Raw genomic sequence first — 22881 nt, 5'->3', positions numbered from 1 at the left:
GAGATAATTGATTTGTATGTACACAAAGAGACTCTGATCCAAATGCTTCTTCAACACACAGGAATACATCCAAGACTCACTAATGTTACATCAAAGAATCTCAAGTGTAGGCCACAGAACGAAGTATCAATTTGTACCTTGTCTCCCATTGCTAATAAAGAATGGGCACACCCCTGAAAGCACTTTCCATTTGGGACTGATGTTAGTATACCTTTAGAAAGTAACTTCTTAGACCAGAGGAAATCTTAGTTCAAACTGTACAAGATTACATGTTTAATTTCATCATTTTGCATTCATTTTACAGGTGATGTGAAAGACAAAGTTCTTGTTAGACCGAGAGAAGGGCCAAACAACCAAATTCACAGTAATAACAAGTAAAACAAAAACCAGAGGCAAAAAGCAATTAATTGAAGAAAGAATGTACAGTAGAAAGAAGAACAAAGAATTCGTACTCTTCTGTCCAATCTGCTTTCTGATTGATAAAGATAAGAAAATCTAGGAATTGCTGCTGTCTTCTAATGACATCAGCAATACAATCTCAGAGCAAAACCATTAAATAATTCAGACAGAAGACAGAACACATTTGGAATACTGATTCACTAAGCCTTGTTAAAATGACATTGGAAAACTTATATGAAGAAACAGAATCTCTAAAAATTAGTCTGGAACGAAGTCCAAGAGGCTTCCTTATGCATGGTCTTTCCCCAAGGAAAAGCCATCTATTTGCCAGAGTCCCCAAGCCACTGCAGGTGGGCTGCAGCTGGTCCTGATTTTTACAGTACTTCAGGTAACAACAACTGTCAGGATGCATTTGAGCATGCAATAAAAGCTGAGGATGAACTAGCCCAGGGTCAGAAAGACCATGATGCCAGTGGTACAGACCATTTCTGGCATTAGGCTGCTTTAGTGCTAGAAACCCCACACCTCCCAGGGCACAACTACTGCAACAGAGCTGCTCCTCCAAACCAATCCAGTTCTCTTGCTGGGAAAATCATAAGTTCTCCACTGGGACAGGAGAAGTAGTAATACCCTTAATACTGAAGTTAAGTTGTTTCAAGATACATTTGCTTCCAGTTTTGCCATGTTTAAGACCTGTTTTTTACCCCAAATAAGAGTGAAAGACAGCTGAAAAAGTTACTTAACTATTCTTTGTTGTTTCCTGAGAACACAGGGGCCCATGATGTAGAAAAAACCCCAAAACTATAACAGAATAACCTAATTTCCCTCCTTTTTTTTTCCTTCCTAATTTTTTTTTTTACCCTCAGGGATCCAAGTTTTTTTAATTATTTGCTCTTTATCTGGTCCAGATCTTTGTCCAAGTGTGATGCCCAAACCCTGAAATAGTATTATATGGGATGTTTCATCCATGCTGAGAAGACTTGAAGCACTGTCATGTACCATCCACTCAGTTCCTTATTTTACCTATTTGTACAGTAAATTTTTCCTACCAAAATGCTCTGCTTTGCTCTTATTTCCTATTTATTACAGTGCTTACTTCTAATTTTAGAGACAACTTTGAGAAATAACGCTACCCTCTGTAGTTATTGTACCTCTCCTACTTTGTAATTAACTGCAGATTTAGTAAACTCATTCCATCCAGCTCCTTCATGAATTATTTGATCCATGCTGAAATCAGGTCAGCTACCATCACAACCCTAATGCATTCTGCCAGTCCTACATATCAAAAACTGTTAAGGAAAGAAAAAAAGTCCTCAGTTTTAATTGCACATTGTATAAATTGATTACAGTTGCCAAAGCAATTAGAAACTGTGACTACTGTTATACCACATAATCATTAAAGCAAACACCTGCTGATCTGAAGTTTGTGTGTACTGTGATACCTCATCTCTCAAGAGTGTTTGTTAGCATAGGCTGTTCAGCAGAAGTCTGAAGAGTGTTTGCTTCCCTAAACTTCACGCCTGTACAACTCCTTTCTCCATCCTCTTTCTATGCTCCACAACATCATTAAATCCCTGTTAATGCTTTCTATACTCCCCCCACTTCTCCTTCCCACCCCTCTCGGGGTGCTTTCTCCCAGCTCCCCGGGCACATACTGACCTGCCAGACCATGCTGTGGCAGGGGCCTGGATGGCCAAATTAAAAAAGGTAACCGTAGGATTCATATGCAGGTATTTCTCCTGCTAGAGGCATTACTTATGATCTCTCTTCTACTCAAGAATTATGTTGTTTTGTTTTGGTTTGGTTTTTTTTCCCCCTGAAACTTCTTGGATTAACTTACGCTGAATGCTCAGCCTGCTCTGCCCAAAATGTTTGAAGGTGCTAAAGGTTTCAAAAGCAATCATGAGGATGGGAAAAAGACAAAACAGGATTGCATGAGCTCTTGTTTCTTTAGGATGACAACCATAAAGAATGATCCTGCTGAGAGGTATCCAAGTAACCAACTTCATCTGATTTTAAACTAGTAATGGGAATTCAGTGAGGGGGTACTATTTGTGCATTAAAAACAGAATCCATTTATCACTGAAGCATTTCCCCACCACATGAAATACATTAGGAAAAAGTTGTGTTATCAAAGGTACAGTTAGGGTCACCCGTATAGTACTAGTTTGTTCCCCTCACACACAAACATTGGCATAGTTTAGCTGCCTGGCAGTGTACCGTGTATTCCACAGGAGTCCACCCTCAGAGTAAGGAACACTCAGCAGGGAGTTCTGGAGTAATTATTTAAATACTTGCTATATACTAACAGGCTGCTGTGGTCCCACACAATTGCACTGAACTTTAGCTTTGCTCTGAAGACCCACTTTTTATTTTTATAATGGTATTGTCTGTAGCAATCATCATTATAGTTTCTGGTCATTTAAAGGTTCTTAGGATTTTTTTAAACAGATAAGAAAATTGAGGCACAAAAAATAAGCAAGGTGAAAAGCCTCTATTAAAATCAAGTCTGCCTTAGTCTACTTGCTGAACTAAACAACAACAAAAAAAAAATTTATCTGAATCACTAAAACATGGCTTAACAGAAAATGGCTTAAAAGTTCTTACATGCTTCCCCTCACCTTGAGTAACAACAGTTTGTCCAGAACATGAAAACTCAGGGAAACTTGAGAAAAGCATACTTCTGCCTATCAAATAATGCCTTCTAGTGGTTGTTTTCTTTTGCCGTATTGAAATATTAAGAGCAAGCTGTACCGGATTTGTCCACATGAGTTTGTTACAAGCTCGTACAACCAATCCATCACTCAAGTTATTTTCCCTTCTCTGCTCAAACTATACCACAGCAATGCCATCACCTCTGGAACAGAGGACCTAAGAAACTATCACCCTTCCAGCCCCTGCTTTTGACCCGCATATGCAAATTCCGTTTCATTTAAAGTACAAAAGCAAGATTTTATTTCAAGTATGTTTCTTGACATATCATTTAGATTTAAAAACCTCCTAATCATTAAGCACCTAAACATTAATATTGGAATAATTAATCTACCTAATAATCCTATTTTGCTTTTTCTCTTCCAACATTCTTCCTTTTCTTCTTTCTATTTATTGTTCATCTGTGAGACTTTGAAACACGTCACCTTCTGTGAGTTTTCAGTGTGCACTGCATATTGAGATCTCAGTCATGGCTATAACCTTTAGACATTATGATAATGCAAACAATCTCTAAAAAAGCAACTAGCTGAAAACCAGCATTATGAGATACCAACAGCAGAAAAGCGTGATGAGCTGCTCAGTAGTATTCAGCCTACTCATGTCAGAATTCCGAATGGTTTCAGAGCTGTTTAAGTATTAAAGCAATGTTAAAACATTACGTTCCTCAGATAAGCAGGAACAAGCTGATTATTATCTTGCACCAGAATCCTGTTGACAGGCAACAAGTGGTGTCTCAACCAGCCGCAAGATGAAAAATACTGGAAGCTAGAGAGGCTTTTTTATTGAAAAAAAAATTTCAATCATTTTCACAGTTAAAAAACCCAAAATAGTCCATTTGTTAAGGTGCAATGGATGGATAAGTTAAAAGTACAGTTGCCAAATTTTCAGTTCTATTTAGTCTGAGCTTTGCACTGTTACCTTAGCAGTGCAACATCTAAATATTTTTTGCCTGCTGTAGATACATAGCAATCACCTACCACTAAGTTTCATGACATTGCTAAAATTCCCTCTTTGCAGAAAGAAAAAATCCCATTTGAGGAAGGGTTTTATTTTGGAAGGCGGGTTGTGGCTTGGGAATTTTTTGTTGTTGTTTTGGTTTTGATTGTTTTGGGTTTATGGGGTTTGGGGGGGGGTTGTTTTGTTTTGGTTTTTTGTTTTTGTTTTTTTTTTTTTTTTTTATTATTTTGAGAGAATTATGCCTTCTACCTACTCATACAACACATACCAAAATGCTGAAGTAAAGCAAAAAATTTTTCAAAAAGCATAATGCTGTGAACATTATCTATTGATGCTGTCACTTCTTTGCAGATACTGGGAAAAAAATACATACCCACAATCTGGAGCTGGGCACCACCTACAATCAGGATCCGCAACCAGCCATCGCCTGAGCATAAACTCTTCATATTTTTCCATCAAGATGTCATCATTTAATATCAAACGAATATCATGAGGATTAAATCGTTCTGAGCATTCTGGACAGCTAATATTAACTCTGCTCTCGGAGATTTCTATCCGGAGATACTGACGCAAGCAATCCACACAAGATCTATGGTGACAAGTCATTATCTCTGGGAACCTGTCCTTGGAGTGCCGCAAAAGGCACAAGGGGCATTCCATGAAGTCTCCACTTGGTTTGCTGCTAGAGGTTGTTCCGTTATCGGAAGAGGTACACGTGGAGAAAATAGAGTTCTTGTCTGTACACATTTCTGAATGAATACTTTCAATACTTGCAATTCCATCAACACCTCCATTTAAATCCCTAGATTTGCGTTTTGTGTCTTTTTTTCTACGAAAAAGAGAGCCCAATGAAATTCTTCTTTTCTTTGGTGCCTTTTTAACTGATGGCAAGCTCACAGAGGAAGCAGAAGACTGGAGGTCCCGATCAGAGCCCATTTGCCGATGTAAACTCATGTCTAGGTCACTCATCAGGAATGGGTTAAATTTCATATACAACCCTAATCATTTTTAAGGATCAAAATAGAGTCAGAGGATACGGGCATATTATTATGTAATCCAGTTTGACGGTCTTCATGCAGAAAATTCACATGTATCTACTTCCAGCAAATTCTTCAGAGGAATTCCCTATATCAGGAGGAAAGATGAAAAAAAAAAAAAGATAAATTAGAATCACATCCATCACTTTTGGTTTTGAAAGATCACAGCACTCTAACGACCTGTCATTCATATTTCTACCATCTTCTCATCATCTGACCCAATACTTCTTTCTGTTAGGTTTTTATATCCTTTACATCCTTCTCATCTTAACAAGCCTGAAATTTCCCTGTGGTCAAGGAATATTTTTGTTACACTTAAGCAGTGCTGAGAACATCATCTTCACTCCCCTGTTCCCTAAGGGTAGTGTGTGTGTGGGGGGATGTGCAGGCATATGTAGAAGTTACCATAATTCAAGCACGCTGACAGCTAAGTAAATGTATAACAAGTTATTCTATAAAGTGTAGTTACAGGCTTATAGCATTGGAAACTTCCCTGTTTTCTCCATCTTACGTTTTCCACACATGCGATAATCGTGCACAAAGCCAATATAGTTAACTAAAAGAAACAAGTATTCTCTGTGTGTTTTCAAACCATTTAGACTGCCAACAAATCTGTGGTTAAACAACTTAAGATATTCTCAAAACCTAAGGGCTCTCAGAGAAGTATGAAGATGCATATTTATAATGTAAGGCACCTGAATATTTCAAGAAGCACAGCTGCGGTGTGACAGCCAACACTGCCTTGCCCTTCAACTTCCATATTGCAATTCAAGCAAAGGCTAGAGTTTAGGTGACAACATTTGAATTTTTCATCATACAGTTTGTTTTTTTTTTTTAAAGCCCAAAATCCAGATTCCCATCACATATCAAGCTTCAGTTATTCCCCATGTACAGGATGACAGCAAGGATTCCCTTCTGTTCCCTGCTGCTTAGCTCACTGGCTCCAAGAGGAGAGAGAAAGGTGTTTTCTTATTTTCTTCTGACAGAGGAGACCGCTACGAGTGGCACATCACCTCCAACAAAACACACTAACTTCCCCCAAACACGCAAATATTCCCACTTGATTGTACAAGAGGAATTTTTCTCTCAGTGAACTGCTTCTGTAATAGAAGAATGAGAAGGCATTTCTTATGTGACATCAGTGCTGCATATCTGATGCAACTACTGCTGGCACCATTTCTTGCCTCAGTGTTTCCCAACTTACCTCCCAAAAAGGGATGCACTGAGTTCCTATGATTTTACCATAGGACAATAAAATCAGAAACTGCATGCTAAAAATAAGTCAAAAGGTAGAAACAAGGGAATGTAGAGGGACACTGATGAGGATACAAAAATTAAATTTCTAATTTACATTTCTTGATATGGAGAAGATGTATGGAGGTAAAAAAACAACACTGACTGAGGTGAATGCCTCTGTTTACCAGAGCCCAGGCAGTCTGACCAGCTAGAGACCAGCCAAAAATCAACCGTGTGCTGTGTATCTGGGACGGGATCACCAAAATGACTGGGGCAAGACTAGGAAGTTTCAGAGGAAAACTCAGCAGCAGCAGCAACAGGAATCCCTCTCCAAAGAGGAAACACAGAAATAGCCCACAGGCTGTCCAGCTCACCAGAGCAACGCATGCAGCAAACCCACGGCTGGGCCCTCTTCAGACTACTGTAGCTTGATATTATATCTGCACTAGCAGGTAGCCAAGTCAACACTACACAGTTTATACTACCACCCATTACAGTAGCATCCCACGAGTACTACCACCTTCCTCAAATGTAAGAATTTAGAATGAGTAAGAAAAAACAACAACAACAAAAAAACCCACAACCCAACAAAACACAACAACAACGAAAATAAAACACACACAGCAACAAACTCCTCAACTCTGAGTTTTGCTAAAAAGAGGTCTTACATCTTGGGCCACTAGACTTTTTTGTTGCTGCTATGTTTTTGAAGAAAAAAATTAAGAGCCACAACATTCTATTATTTTCAAATGCTGAATTATTCTCTCTCTCCCCCCCTCCCTCCCCAAAGGAAAATCTTACCTCTGTGAAATTCTATCCAAAAAAATTTTATTTTATTCCCAGGATCTAAAATAAAGCATCTTTCAAGAACATACTCTTCCTTCCCTCCTAAGGGAACATTTTCAGCCTAAAATCTAGCCAAAAAGGATCTTGGATGCTTTACCTGCTTCTGTTCCCAAAACAAACTCAATAGTTTTACAGCTGCTGCTTCTCATTAGATGAACAAAAACATTCCCTTATCTAAAGGAAAAAAGGTGAAACTGAAAAAAACTGCTCAACAATGATGACAGGAGGGAACATCCCTCTCTCCAGGATCTTAGCATGATGTTATATCATGCTAAACTGGTAGACAGCATCTGAAATATACTACAGATACACAAATCTTATAGCCTATGCCTGACAATAAATTAAGTTTATATGTCTAGAAGTGCAAGAAAAACCTTGAAAACATTATTCTAACTGTACACTGACTAAAATTCGTATGTTCACACAGATACTACCAGGACAGTGAAAAGTGCCACTCTCCCCAAGCCAGGAGAATCCATGAACAACATGAACAGCAATGAAAGCACTCATTTCAGGCAAGGTGGTGGTTAAAAAAAAAAGTAGGAAGCAAACAGTAACACAGCCAAGCCTATGACTAAAAGCCTTCCCCTCCTCCCTTTCTCTGGAGAGGAAAGAATGCGTATTACAGCATTTTTGCCAGTTCCAACAGATGTACAAAATCAAGAAATAGCAGCTCTGGTGATGAACCAGTTGTACTTTTTTTTTTTTTTTTTTTAATAAACAAAGATTCTCCCATGCTCTAAAGAAAGAGACCAGTACGTCCTATAGTTCTCTTTGCGTAATGGAATCTGATAAGCAGTCTCTCAGAAACAGCAGATTGTTCTTCTAAAGAAAATAGTTAAACTTTGTCAGGATTTTTGAATAGAGAAGTTGCCAGTTATTTCAGACAATCATCAATTATGATCTCCAGATTTAAATGCATAAAGCTAGTTTTAAAAGCCATACTCTTCCTTATATAGTAATTTTGGATTGCCATTTTAATGACGTTCAAAGATGACTTTGCTGAAGTGAAAAGATTCAGCAGATGATTTATTACAGGAAAAAATGAAGACTAATGTTACAATGCTAATAACAATCTGAACTGTACAAAATCATAAAAGCCTTAATAGCGCAATTTGGAGCACTGGCTAGTTCTCATGTTGCCCAACCCAACACTGCATCTGCATGTTTTTGCTGACAAAAAGAAGGAAAAAATATTTGATTCTGTACAGCCAGAGAACACAACGCCTGTATTATTCCAGTAACAATGAGTCAACATGAAGGAGATATGCTATGTGAAAAATAAAGCTCTGAAATGAAAAGACTTGAAATGAGCCGAGACACACAATTATGATAATAACAATGAACCATCTGATTCCAAGAGGCAACATCCATTGCAAGTTCTCCACCACTCTCACTGACCAGCATAAACTCTGTCAACATACAGAAGAAACTAATATGGGCAACAGTAAAGGGATAGAAAAACCACAGACTAACTCCTAAAAATGCAAAATTCACCGCTGTTGTCAACATCTCCTCAAAAGTACTCACCAACTACAGAAAAATCGTGTTTCTGGCTTCATGCCATGCCTAAAGCCCTACCACAAATCCAAATTCCAGCCATGCTTTGCATTCTGCTCACACCACAGACTACCACAAAACACCAATTGCCACAGCACAAACACACCTTGTCATTTGAAGATTTCCAAAAGCATGTTTACAGACAGAACTCTATACATAAAACTCAGCACTTAACTGCTATCTGTTCCTTCAGTCATTCTTCCTAAGCTGTTTGCTGTGAAAATCTAACTAACATCCAGTTAATTTCCATCTGTAACTCTTTTCAACAATGCTGCTTTAAGTAAATGCTATTGCTGACCATATCATGAGGGGGATGGAAAGGAAATCTGAATAATCTTGCAAAGGGAGTTTTCAACTCAGAAATTAATAGAGTGAAAAATACTTTCTAGTATGGCTCTCCATGACATAACCTTTAGGAAATGCACTAGGGCAGCCGATTTTGCAAGAAAAGAGCAATAAAGCCCTACTTCCATAAGCCAGCTGCTGGGGAAGACTAAGATCCTCATGCTCCCAACTGTCCCCCAAACATACCAGAGGCACAAGCTCGACACACTGCCTGTTCTTTCATTACACATTGTGTGGTGTACAGGGACAACAGGTAAAGGAGTCTGCCATCAGGACAGTATAAGGAAAAAATTCTTCACTGTTGGGGTGGTGAGGCCCTGGCACAGGGTACCCAGAGGAGCTGTGGCTGCCCCCTCCCTGGAAGGGTTCCAGGCCAGGCTGGATGGGGCTGGGAGCAACCTGGGCTGGTGGAAGGTGTCCCTGCCCATGGCAGGGGAGGTTGAAACTAGAGATGGTCTTTAAGGTCCCCTTCCCACCCAAACCACTCCATGATTCTATGACAAGCAGCTTCACAACCTTTTGCAAAATGAAGGCAGGCTTAAACATTTGTGTAGGAAAGCAGAAAAACCATCATTAATGTCGATGTAGCTATATCCTCACTAAAACCCTTAAGCATTCCCTCACGTCATTGGCGCTTAAATAGCAAATTTAGCCTTTTCCTGCTGCAAATGAACACTCTTCATTTTAGGCATTTGCTCCTCCCGGCAATTTAACCAAGCACTGACTGTGTTAGCATACTGAAAGCTATTTCTTGATTAAAACTGACGACTAACAGCTTCCTTCTCTGACATCTGTAATTCCCAACATTGACACTCTGTAGCTGCTTTCTGAGATGCACAGCTCCAGCTTCAAGAGCAGTAACAAAAAAACCCCAGAGCTTGAAGTTTACCCACCAACAGTGCATCACAAATCTGAAATACATTTCTGCCTCCCTCTTCCAATGAGCATCTCCTGTCAATCACAGAGTATCCTGGAATTTCCAACCTATGATGTCCTTAACACAAAGGTACCTCTAAGCATCTAAAAGAGGTATCAAAAACATGTTTTCCTTTTTATTTACTCCATGGCGTAAGAACTGTAAAAATAGTGGAATAAAACAAAAATATGGAAAAGCTTAAGCTACTAAATACCAATGCACAGGATTTTTAAACAGCAATCAAGTTTCACATTCCAATGGGCATTCTTTAAATGTCAATTCATTCCACAATAGTCTTAAAACCGGGGAAAAAAAAACAAACACTTTTGCCTGAGGATTTCTAAAAGCATATACCCCTACTAGCTTTACACATTTCTCAAGTTCAACTAAAAATCTGGCATCACCAGATGATCAAACATCTAGTTTAAAACAGTGAGGAACAGTCTGAAAGAGCTTAACATTTTCAACAACTATGTGCTTCTGTAGCACTGTGTCCCGTTAAAAACCACCAGCATACTCATGTCAATGCCCACGGTGTCAGAGCATGCTAGCACTGTTACTTGGTTTAATTATAGATTATTTAGTACAAGCAGAATCAACACTTCGCAGCTTGGAAGTAAACAAATGGAAATTATGTTGAAACAACAAAGGTTCTGGCAGAACCTTTATATGCACTAGACTGAAAAATAAAATCCTTTAATGGTAATAATGCAGCATAGGTGAAATGCTTAATTGCAACAATTATTAGAATGCACTTATGACTCCTTCAATATATTTCTCCTCAAAAACTAGTATTAGTAATAGTAACATTTCCCATTTCACATTTAGAAGACTGTAAAGATATTTAAATTTAATTTGTGTGGGGTTTTTTTTAATATCTTCTAATTTTGATTCCTAATAAAAGGTGAAATTAAAGGGTTGATACTACTTGTATTAAACTGAAAAGTTTATCCTATAAAAGGAACTTCAATTTTATCAGAAGATTTCTCAAGCTTTTAAAATGAATTCAGACCTAAAGTTACTTATCATTTACAGGGATTTGATACAGTATGACAGGATGCAAAAACGTTAAGTCAAAGTGACTTAAATAATCTGTTTAACTCAAACTGAGCCATGTAAAACTACTTTAAAAATACACTCATGTAAATTTTACTTCATAATGGCTTTTCTCTTTTGGAAGAGGGCACCAACATGATAGTTCACATCTTATCAAATTTATCTAAGCAAAAAGTAATTCTTATCTATCACACACCATTGCAGGAAGATACCTTTACTTTCCTGTCCTGCTTTGTTCTAGGAGCCACTTATGTGAATACTTCTCTTAAAGCACGAAGACCATTCATTACAAAAGTTACCACAGTTGCTTCTATTGGTAGTAAATCTTTTTCAGAATGAAAATTACTTTATCATTTAGTTAACCAGGCTCTCATTTCTTTATGCTTACAACGGACTATTGATAGCTGCACAGAGGCCATATTTCAAAAACAGGACTCCCAAATCCACAACTGATCAAAGACAAGTTTTTCAAAACCTTTAGAAATTTGCCATGTCCAGTCTCAAACTTTACGTATTATCTTTAAACAACAGAAGAACAGCTCTACTGAAATAATTTCACTTTTTAAATTTATGTCAATTCAAAGACTGGGAGCTGAACTGCCTTCAAGTACCATACCAAGAATTCACTCACTTATTTCACCTTGGAGCTTGCAGCAGGCTTGGTGAAGGTGCTGAAAAGACCTGGGACATGCCCGTATCAGCACAGAACTGATAAGCAGAACAGAGTAGGGCCCCTATCCCTAAACTGAAAGAAGTTAAACCCTCTGGGACAAGCCAGCTTGACACACATTGGCCACTGGACCAGTGTCCAGTGAGAAACAAGGGATCTTCCAGAAGCAAAAGGACTTGCTTTAACATATGAGAGTTTCTGTAATGCAGAGTCAGTTTACTTTAGAAAAGTCTTCTAATAGTTAGGTTCAGTTTAGAGACACTATGTAAAACCTTGCTAAAATTAAACAAAAAAACATTACTAGATACCAAAAGCATACAAAAGATCAAGCAATTGCCTCATCCTGTGCAAGCCTTTCTTTTCAGCTGTTAACCTGCACTTCAACTGGTATGTTCACTAAAGCAAGAACAAGACTGCTAGTTATTTGTAAAGCACCTTTCAACAAATATTGAAATAAAACATTATGGTTTCTCTAATCAACTTTGTCTAGATTATTACTCCGTATTCTAAACAGTGTTATAAAAAAAACCCTGATATTCACAGATACTATAGTACAAGAATTTAAGAGAAACGAACTTGTGAGACAGAGATATTTTAATCTCTTTAAAAGAAAAAAAAAAAAAATCTAAATACTGCACTGTTACCATGTCCCAGTTTATTCTAACTGCACTTTATTTATCCTTAAGAGTCCTGTGTCAATTATCTGGAAATTCTATTTTCACTTACAGAACAAAGCAATATTGTTTGTAAAACAATGAAGCAAACAAACAGACTATGAACTCGCTTGGGCTCAAAGCCTGAGACAGTCAGACTGACGGGGCTTTAAAATCAAAAGACTGACAGTATTTAAAATACACAGAAGCCTGCAGAGTATACACTGCAGAGTTGCCAAAAGTTAACTGATATACAATGTTCTATTTTAAAATTCACAATGGTATGTAGCACATGACAAACCAATTCTGACAGCTAGAAAAATCTTCAACATCTTATTTAAAAAAAAAAAAGTTATGCTTCTTCCTTAGAAATTTATGCGCAATACATCCTGCATCATGTGTCCATGACAGCTGCTATTAGGAAAGGAAGTCTTGCAAGTTGCTCAACTCATTCTGAAAGTCTCTGAACACTGACTGCCCACTCCAGCAAAACTGTTCCTCTTGCAGATAATGCTTGTAAAGAAGAGAGTGCACTTAAAGTACTGCCCCTCAGTCTGGTTGGGGTGGGTTTTTTTCACCATCCTTTCAAACCACAAAGGAACTCACCATAATCAAACAAAACTGCTTGGAAGCAAAACATCTTTTCCTCTACAATTCAAATGTTTGGTAAAAGATTTCATCTGCACTTTCATAAGCAACGTCAGCCATGATAAGATGGAGCCCCTCTGAAGGGCCCACACTACTTTTTGCTAACAAATGGCAAACAGGCAAGAATTCCTTAAATTTTAAAAACGTTAATTTTCCAACTCAGCAGCACTAAATCCAAGCATGCTGAGTACAACGGTTGACCAAAGTGAAGAACTCAGTGGAGAGATGCTTTCTATTTGTGAATCTCCAGGCCTACATCTGTTACAAATAATGGGATCTATTTTCCCTTATCTAACTCAGCAGAGCAGTCTTAGCTCAACCATGCACTCAGCGTTGAAAGCTTATCCTATGCACTGTGGTGCATTACTGTAAGCAAATGTACACCAAACTCAGCCAACAAAAACCAGTCTCAAACACTGAGGGAGGGGAAGGAAGGAAAACAAAACATCAGAATTTAACTAGTTTAATGCTTTATTCATTAAAATCCTCACACTAGCACAATTTTTTTTCTTGTATAGATGGTGGGAATGTATTCTCTTTGGGCAGTGGTGGGCATGTACTTTCACTTCTAAACACTGTGGAGAGATTTATTTACCTATATACATTTAAGTAGTGTTCTAAAACATCTGACTAGCTAGGGCTCTGGAAAGTGGAAGCATCACTAAGGGATTAAAAAAATGCACAAGCTGTCTATACACCAAAAAAAGCTTTGATCTAACTGTAGTAATACTTTCATTTAAACTAAGCACTCTTTCTGATCACCTGCTGAAAACTAGCCTGTATGAACAAATCATTTAAATGATTGACAAATGACTGTTTGACCTGCCTGCGATAAATACAAATTCCCATAAACCCACTTTTCCATCCCTACAGTAAAAATATACTGCAAATTCTGCTTTTAAAATCCCAATCATCTGTAAAATCAGTCGATATAAAACAACTAAGGAACTTAATTCTGAACTCTGTCTACTGAGAATGCTTATACAGTATGAACTGATCCAGATACTTCATCAATGCAGTCTTAACAAAAGCATAAATGAAACAAAGTGAGTTATCTGGCAACAGCAATAGCAAAATAATCCCAAATCAAATTTTCAGACTTTTTTGGCTCTATATTTATTTTAGTTGAAAGCAAGAATTCCTCACCTTTGGTTTTACTTTTTAAAACTACAGCTGAATGATACTTCAGAATTTCCTGCAGCTGCTTTTTATTCTTAACTATACATTGCAAAATAATTGGAGTAAATATACACACCAGTGAAATAATACCATAAGGTTTTGTTTCCTGCAGTGTCACCGATCCTGCAAGTGGAAAACATTGCAACACTCCTGAATGCTGAGATCATTCATACAGAAAAACTGCTCCAAAATGAAAATAACCAACACTAACAAATTTCCAGAACACAGAGATGTAATTTCAGGTCTGTAATTTTGCCCAATCAAACAGCAATGGCGACATAGTAAATTCTGACAAGCTTTTGTTTTCAAAGTTCGCCCTACTATAAAAACAAAGCAAATAAAATGTACCAATATGTAAGGTAGGACAAGTATTGTCGTAAAGGGATCTGAAACCAAGAGAAGGAGTTCCAGAGAAAGCACACCGACAGAATCTGAACAGCACAGAGACAGGAGCTTGGGGGGAGCAGAATATATGAGGTAACAGACCTCCGTTCCTGGTTCCTATTGATTTTTAAACTCAGCAAGAACCAGAGGTTTCTGTCTTGCACTAAGGAAAGATATTATTGACCAGCTGGCTGACAGCAACTTCCAGCTCTGTTTTTTCTCTGACATAACTAACCTCTATTTTCAGGGTGGGTAAAAAAAAAAAAAAAAAAAAAAAAAAAAAAATCAAAACCAACCTACCAAACAACAAAAAACCCAACCACACAAACAACAAAAAAACCCAAACAAAACCAAAACAACATGCACTGATCTTGAAACAGCTTTGCCTCAAAATAAGAAGTGCTGGAAACTATTAATGGATTACTTTTAATCCTCTGGTGCTATTTTACCAGTTTTATTAACAAAACGGATATACAGATACAGTATCGATAAAACTTAGAGTTAACTAAAGTAAATAAAGCTGAGCAAGTTAAGAGTTTAGAATTCTTCCAGTAAAATCAAGTTAGGCTGTGTTATCTTACCATAGGATGCGATAAGAACTTGATCACATTTTCTGAAAGCAACCGTGACAACTCACAGCAACTAAATCACTGTAAACTGACAGTATCTCAGCTGTTGAGAACTGAATAGCTACTGTGAATTGGTCTCATCTGATGTAAGTCTCTACAGAAAAAATAATAATTTTGGTAAATATAATTCAATATAAAACTGTCAGAAAAACTTGGGTGACTGAGTGAATAATCCATGCCAGTCTATTCTAGCATCAGCAAGTCTAGGATATAGACAGGAATTATGACAGTTTTCTGAACTCTGTTATGGCTAATGACATAACTGCTGAAACTGCCCTCTGGTCAGGTAAAAAGTTACACCGGCATAACCAACTGCTCCTGTTCACTCAAACAGGTGAAATCAGTGCAAAACCTAGTATAACATGCCCAATTCTACTGCTGCGTGTCCTATGAATTTATCTCTCAGTATGTTAAATGAAAAATCCTGCATGGATGCATTTCAAAACACCAGGTCCATTTTTTGTTTAATGACAGCTCTAGTTAAATTGGTGCAATTTCAAATACAGACCATGATCAAAAAAAAAAAGAATGAACAATTGAGAGAAAAAGAGACAAAAACAAAGACAGGGAAAGGTCTAGCTAAGGAAACAAAAATACTCCATCCTGCCAGGAACACTGCCTCTAGCTTCCAGGCAGGAAACACTCACTGCCTCCAGAAAAACCATTGGCGTCAGGAAATGGCAGAAGTACCACAAAACTTATCTCACAGCTGAACCTAATGTAGAACAAAAGGAGAACATTAGAAAAGGAACATGAAGACAAACCAACTAGCCATCCAAACACACACATCTTTGCTTATGAATACACGAGGTGAAAATTTCAGTCTTACTGATGCTTCTTTGGGGGAAAGAATTAGTGGAAAGGAATCTTCCAGTTTTGCTAAAAATAAATAAATAAAAAAGATCAAACTGAAAAGATAGCACCCATTCAGCAGACAGGGCAAGAGAAGGGGAATGATCTAGCAGCCTTTACAGACAGACTCCACTAGCATTATAAATAGTGTAAACCCTTGTTAAAAAGCACAAAGCAATAAAAAGCTGAATGCTTGTCATTTACAGTACATCTGATGCTGTACCTATATTGGAAATACAATATATGGCAACAGGAGGAGTTACTCTGCCAGCACAGTTATTCCACCTACAACATCATCACTATGCCAAAAAATATGCTATGTCAGCATACAGCAGGATTTAGCCAGGTTGATATGAGTTTTTTCAAATATTTTCAATTGATAGCAACACAGTGTAACTGTAACAGATGGGGGACTAAGCATAGTTTCTCTGTGCAAAAAATTGCTATATCAAATGACTAGAAGAGTTAGTGCAAAAACACCCACTTGTGGCTTTAAAGACTCTTGTGAAACTTTCTTAGTCCTCATTGCCTCCTTCATGGCATTCAAGCACAAAGCAACACAGGGGAGTTGGTGCATCCCCTGCAAACCACTGTGCACTAGCCAGAGGCCTTACAGTCCTGCACATCAGGCAATGCTCTGGGTCACACTGTGCTGATGAAACCTTCGCAATGCTGTGACATTCTGCATTGTCAGAATGATTCACACCAAACTTTAAAAAACAAAAAACAACACACTCAGAGGTTCCCTGCTGTGCTTAATACATTTAACAACAGAATGCAAAGAGAGCTAAAAACGCACAGGTCCTATAGTGGTTTTCTTCTGCCAGTTGAGGAGTGCTGCAGCAGTGCTTAGTGGCATGCTCCGTGAGCAAGTGTCAGAAAGGAGAAAAACAAGTGTGGGTCAAGATGTATTTGCACTATATTCCATTTACTCCATGACTTTTAAATTGACAAGTTACACCTCCATTGCCAGGCCCCATGATGCAGGGAGTATTTCTGAAATGCAACTTCCCTGCCCTCATGCTTTTGACAGAGGATTACAAAGCCTTTTCCCCCTAACACTTTCCCCCTCCACACACACACACCACATCTACAGATGCAAACTCATATTCTAAAACATCTCTAAATACATTTTGTTGGATGTTACTTTTTTCCTCCACACAGCAGCATCTTAAACAGCTCTTTCCACACAATTATGGAAACATCATTAGTTAGGCCCCTTTGTGCGACAGACTGTGACACATCATCCATTTCAAACAATTACAGGCACAAAAGAAAAAAAAAATGAAGCAAGCAAAATGCAATTCCTAGAAAAGCTACTGTGCTTATTTTCTCCATTATTTAGAACAGCTAAACAGTTTCTAATTACAGACTCTGAACAAACCCGTGTTATTTCAGGTTCTGAGGTAAAACCATACTTTGTGGTTTTTAAATAGTAACACTGGTAATGTGCCTTCAACTATACCCTTTTTAGTAAAACTTTCAAACACCCAAACACCTTAAGTCAGATTTAAAAGCTTCCTAGACCACAGAAACATCGTATTTGGTAAACTGAATTAGTACAGGAAGATGATGCCTTGGGCCAAGAGTACTTGTTAGTCTAAACCTGAGATACAATCCTCAAATGTTGGGATGATTTTTTTTCCCCTTTAAAAAGAAAAGTAAATACTTTGTAAACACTACAAAAGCTTGTTTCTTTTTTTAAATCAGCTGCAATCCTCCAGTTTGACTTTGAATCCTGTCACAGTGACACCCACAGTTCTGTTCTGATGGCTTTAAATATAGCTCTCCTGAGCTGTTTGCATCCAGATAGATCTTAGATGAAACAAGTATCTTAAATTGAATAACACACACTTTCATATTTATTTCCAAGTCAAAGATATTTGTTTAATCAGTAACAAAAGTCAGTCCTCTGTTCATCTTAAAAATAAAATGCCACTTTCTTTGACAGATCATAATTTCACAGTGTCTTTAAATCCTTGCTTTCCTTCCACTTGCAAGTTAACCATTATGAATTTCAAATTGCAGTAAATGATTACTGGTATCTTTTTGCTTACCTAAACCTAGTGTTAACACTGGAGAAAAGATCCTTGAGCAATACATATAGTTTGCTTCTGAAAAGTACCTTCACTTGGAACACCAGCGAAGAATTGTTACTGTAATCCCAGTTTAAAGAACTAAAAGCAATATCCTGCAAGCCAAGAGTATGAGGCACGAATATTTACAAAGTAATCTGAAATGTCTGTAACAAACAAATAAGACAATACATAGTTTGTCAAGTACATTTTCTACCCACAAAAGATATACACTGAGCAGCAGGCTACAAACACCATTTACAATGACTTCCCTCCCCCCCTCCCTGGCTCCAAACTCTGCTTCAACTCCAACATGCCATTACCCATACCAACCAGAGGGACTGAATGTGCGCAACACAAAACCTCACCCTAACTTTGATGACATCAAAATTTTCTTGCCAACATATGCTTTTGAAGTAGTTACATAGCTCAATGGAGACCTAATGTAACTCAGAGGTAGGATTCCTGAATCAGAAAACAAACACAGAAGAGCAGGAAGAAGGGGAGGACAAATTCCAATTTTTTAGGCAGAGACTATGGCTGTATCAGGCACAGTCTCTGCATGTGACTGTCTTGTTTTCCAGGCTTCAGGTAAATTCTCTGTATCAACCAGAGCCCGGAATGGAACAAAGCAGTGGCAGTAAGAGCTGAAGAGGTCGGCCAAAGCACCCAGAAAGCAGGCAAGGCAGAGGCACAGCCTGCTGTCCTGTTCACGTCCCCCCAGCCGGTCACAGCGGCTCGGCAGGAAAAGCAGCACAAACCCTCACCTAGCACACCTTGTCCCTTTGGCCACACAGCCCGACCCAGACAGAATAAGGGCAGACAGCAGTGCATTTGTCTTCTTTTCCATCTCCAAAAACAAAACAGATGCCTCAAGTAAGAAACAGTTGCATTATTCTAAAAGCAGAAACTGGAGCCAAAGCTAACAGTTTGTATACTCTGCAGATCACTTAAGACTAAGGGATTCCTGAAACTGCCTGCAGACACTGTGTCCATGATGGTGGCAGAATACCTCACACTGGCTATTTGAGGAATTAACAGTACTACTAAAAAGATCTCATGAATTAACTCAAAAGCCTCCTCTATTCACTCAGCTTTTTACAGCTGTAAGGGGTCACCTCTGCTCCAGTCCAACATCACTAACATTCTGAACTTTTACTCAGAAAGGCAGCATTCACCCTCAGCAAGCCACACACAGACATGAAGTCACATTCACAAGTGTGAAGGCTCATGTCACAGACTCTCAAACTCCAGCCTGTATGCAAAAGGACATTCACAGGCACCTCACTACACAAGAACCTTGTGAGCTGTCTTCATACCTCTCAGCTACCCCCATACATTTATAATAAAAAGCTCCTCACTTCTGTCAGAGCTTCTGCCTGACATATAGCAAGTGCCACATGAAACAGAAGAACCCTCAGAGGACAGCAGTAGCTGAAACAGATTTAAAACATGTATTTTACAAGCACACAAACATTCAAGGATAACGGCACTTAGCTTCCACAGCCACTGACAAAATGACTCTGTTCCTGAATGAAAATCAGCTTCTGGGAGAAAACTGAGCATCTGACAGAGAAACCAGACAAACCAGAGATGATATTGACATCTGAACAAAAAACAAACCCTTCAAGTTTCATATTCACAAAGGGTCACGTCTGCCTCTAGATAACCTGGTGACACTACCGAACATTACCTGGAGTTAACTGTAGTTTACTAAGGGATCTCATTCCAACTCAGTGAGCTGTGATCTGGACAAACCTGTATTTGTGTTTGCCCTGTCCCAGCAAGACCAGAGCAATACAAAATACCTGGACATGATGCCAGCTGCTCTTTGGAAAATCCAGCTATCACAGCTTCCTTCCCCTCATCTGTAAGGATTACTACACAGGTATAAATTCTAAACTCTAGTCTTAATCCAGAATTTTCTTCTGGCTGTTGAAACAAATTCAAAAAACGTGGTGTGTTTTCTCAGCAGGGTGGGGGTGAGGAAACAGCCAGGGTAAACAAACTCCAAAACTATTTAAGGTTTCAAGAATCCAGTAATATCACCAGCTCCATTCTTCACTCAGCACAGAACTGCCTACAGTGAATGTGAAACACATCCGCGCCAGAGATTAATTTTTCCCCAAGTCTGCTTTATAACGCAGGATGAAACTTCCATACAATGAATAAATATCCTTGATGACTATTTCATATTCTATTTGAAATGTACTTCTCTTACCTTGCTATGATGCAATATGCGTGTGGTTTCCCTGCTACAGCTGGCATGAGACAAAAATCATTCATATGCTGTACCAGTGCCAAAACAGAATAAAACAGGCCCAATCACTGTTATTGAGCAATGACAGTCCTCTGCAAAAACCTCAGTTGCACATCTGTTTCCATTGTAGAATTAAATGTTTCAGTGATTTTGAAATTTAACAACTTTACCTGAAAAATAAGGCATATCAAACGTCAAAAGAGTTCTAGTAGTCTATAAGTGAGACATTTTAATCGGATTATTTTAGCATAGATAAGTTGTTAATAGGAATTTTTGATTTAATAGATATCTAGAAGCTTCAAGTCTGTGATTCAAACCAGTAGATACTTCCACAGATTTTATTTACTTTGCAAAACATTGTAAATTTTTTTACATTCCCAGTATATCAAGTCTGTTTTCAGTAAGCAGGGTTTGTAGACTATTCTCTAACCAATTAATACATTCAAAAAAAAATTAAAAAACCCTGTAACTGAAAAGTTATTCAGAATTTAATTCTGAAGTTTTTAGCTGCTTTTTTCTTCTTTTTTTTTTCCTCAAGTCTTCTTCTTGCTCACATCTTTTAAGTTCACCATTATGAATAAAGGTATCCATGACAATTCCCTCTCTGACCTTATTTCTGATCTTTTTGTTGCGCAATCCTACTGTCCTACTCATCCTCAAACTATTCTACCAACTGAAAGCTATCAAATACTGGATTGAAGGAACATAAATGATTCCTCACTCTTAAAGTTGCATGTAACTACAGAAATACTCTGGTTCAAACTTTTAGCCAGTATTAAAGAATCCTCTTTAGAAGGGCAAAACTGTTGACACCCAGCAGAAGAAAATCACCACCTTGTTGCTATCACAGTTATATAACTGAGCTGTGCAGTGGTATTTAAGGAAGCAGAAAGGCCAAGGCACATTCAAAAGGATTCTAACATCAAAACAGCTAGAGAATATGAATAATAAATGCAAATAAACCAGAACAACAATCTGCCAAGTCAATTCGCATGTCATAACACTATGTCCAAAAAGGAATTGTTCTGGCTCACATCAAGATTTTCATTATTTACTTATACTAGAAAGCCTTAACTCAAATTGAAATGCATGCCAAGTGCAGCCTTTTTAAATAACTGATGGTCAGGCTGACATTGTTCCATACTGAGAAGATAAAAACTACAATCAAAAAGATACTGCTTTGTTTAAATTTAAATTTTCATATAACTGGAATAGTTTATATCTGCCCACACTTCCCCATTAGAGAGGTTACAGCAGCTTCAGCTACATTTGTGGCTTTTCAATGGAACAGCAAAGAGTTTGTGTCAGAAACAACTAGGAAGTTATTAAAACCTAACAGGTTTCCCTGTCTAGGTACAATCCCTCTCCTTTCTACTTAATGTCCTCCAACTGTCCAGTCACGTAGTCACCTCTGGAACCACAATCCTAGTGACAATTGTGCTGCCAAGACAGAAGTGGGGAGAGGAAAAGGACAAAGACAGAAGAAATATGAAATGGGCGGAGTGAAAGATAACTTACCAGAGAAGTCACAAGTCTCTACCACTGGCACACTGATGCAATATTATTTGTTCACTCATTTCACCTCCCCAATAACAATGTGGCATACAAATTACTGAGAAGAGGGAAAGAGGGGGAAGATGTGACACAAATTGTTCTGAGGACAGTAAGAAAAAAAAAAAGTACAAGTTTTTAGAAGTTACGCTTTTTTCATTAGGTACTCTCTTAGCCTGATGTGAAATAATTGTGGAAGTGACATCTACTGCTTCCTTAAGTTTGGCTTGATAAGAAAGAAGAAAATTGATATACAAGTTTAGATCATGCCTGTATTTCAGCATTCATGATAATTATTGTTCCTACTTGCACCTTCTCTCTTAATAAGGGCACCTTTTCTAATCCTTTAATATTGGTCTAGAATATCAAGATACACCCAGAAAGCTGAGCTACAAAGTCTTTTTCTAGCACTCAGGACAAAAAAAAATTTTGTATTAAGATGATGTTTTCCATGTAGAATCAAGTATTTTCCACTGTGTACTTAACTATAAAAGTCCAATACAGCCATGCCATCCATACCTGGCAGGAATTGCATAGCAAGGCTACATTAATTACATTACAAGTAGAAATGTGGTTAACAGGAAATCCAATCTTACCTCCTTTTGCCCCCCAGAAGGTGCTTGCCTCAATAAATACGTTAGCTGCTTCTGACATAAAACAGAAGCAAACAAAGCTACACTAAGAACTGTTTGGACATTTAACATTGCATACATCAATGCTCAAAAATTAATGATACCAGAACACAAGCTGTTCATGAAAACTAAATTCATCACCCCTGTCCATCTACTTGATTGTGCAGTTGATGCAATGGAAGGCAATGCAAATGCTGGTCCAGTCTCAGCATATATGATGGCTGGATGTGAGTCACCACTTGTCACCACTTTCAGGGACATCGAGACACCTCTTCCCCTGCCCA

General features: G+C 38.1%; 1 protein-coding gene across 5 annotated transcripts in view; it reads right to left on the bottom strand.

Annotated features, from left to right (window-relative positions):
• The window catches only part of RNF19A (ring finger protein 19A, RBR E3 ubiquitin protein ligase), a 60637-nt gene that overhangs the window by 16475 nt on the left and 21281 nt on the right, over positions 1-22881 (bottom strand). For all 5 annotated transcript variants that reach the window (XM_032987915.2, XM_042785995.1, XM_042785997.1 and 2 more), the window contains exon 2: positions 4442-5193. In XM_032987915.2, the coding sequence (XP_032843806.1) occupies positions 4442-5058 (617 nt within the window). In that variant the 5' untranslated portion in view covers positions 5059-5193. The remainder of the gene's footprint in view (positions 1-4441; positions 5194-22881) is intronic.

This window comes from Tyto alba, unplaced genomic scaffold (genome assembly GCF_018691265.1).
Source record: "Tyto alba isolate M040663 unplaced genomic scaffold, T.alba_DEE_v4.0 Super-Scaffold_9, whole genome shotgun sequence".
In the NCBI taxonomy this organism is placed as follows: Eukaryota; Metazoa; Chordata; class Aves; order Strigiformes; family Tytonidae; genus Tyto; species Tyto alba.
Note: the sequence above shows the minus strand (reverse complement) of the source record. Positions and strands in the feature narration are given on the sequence as shown.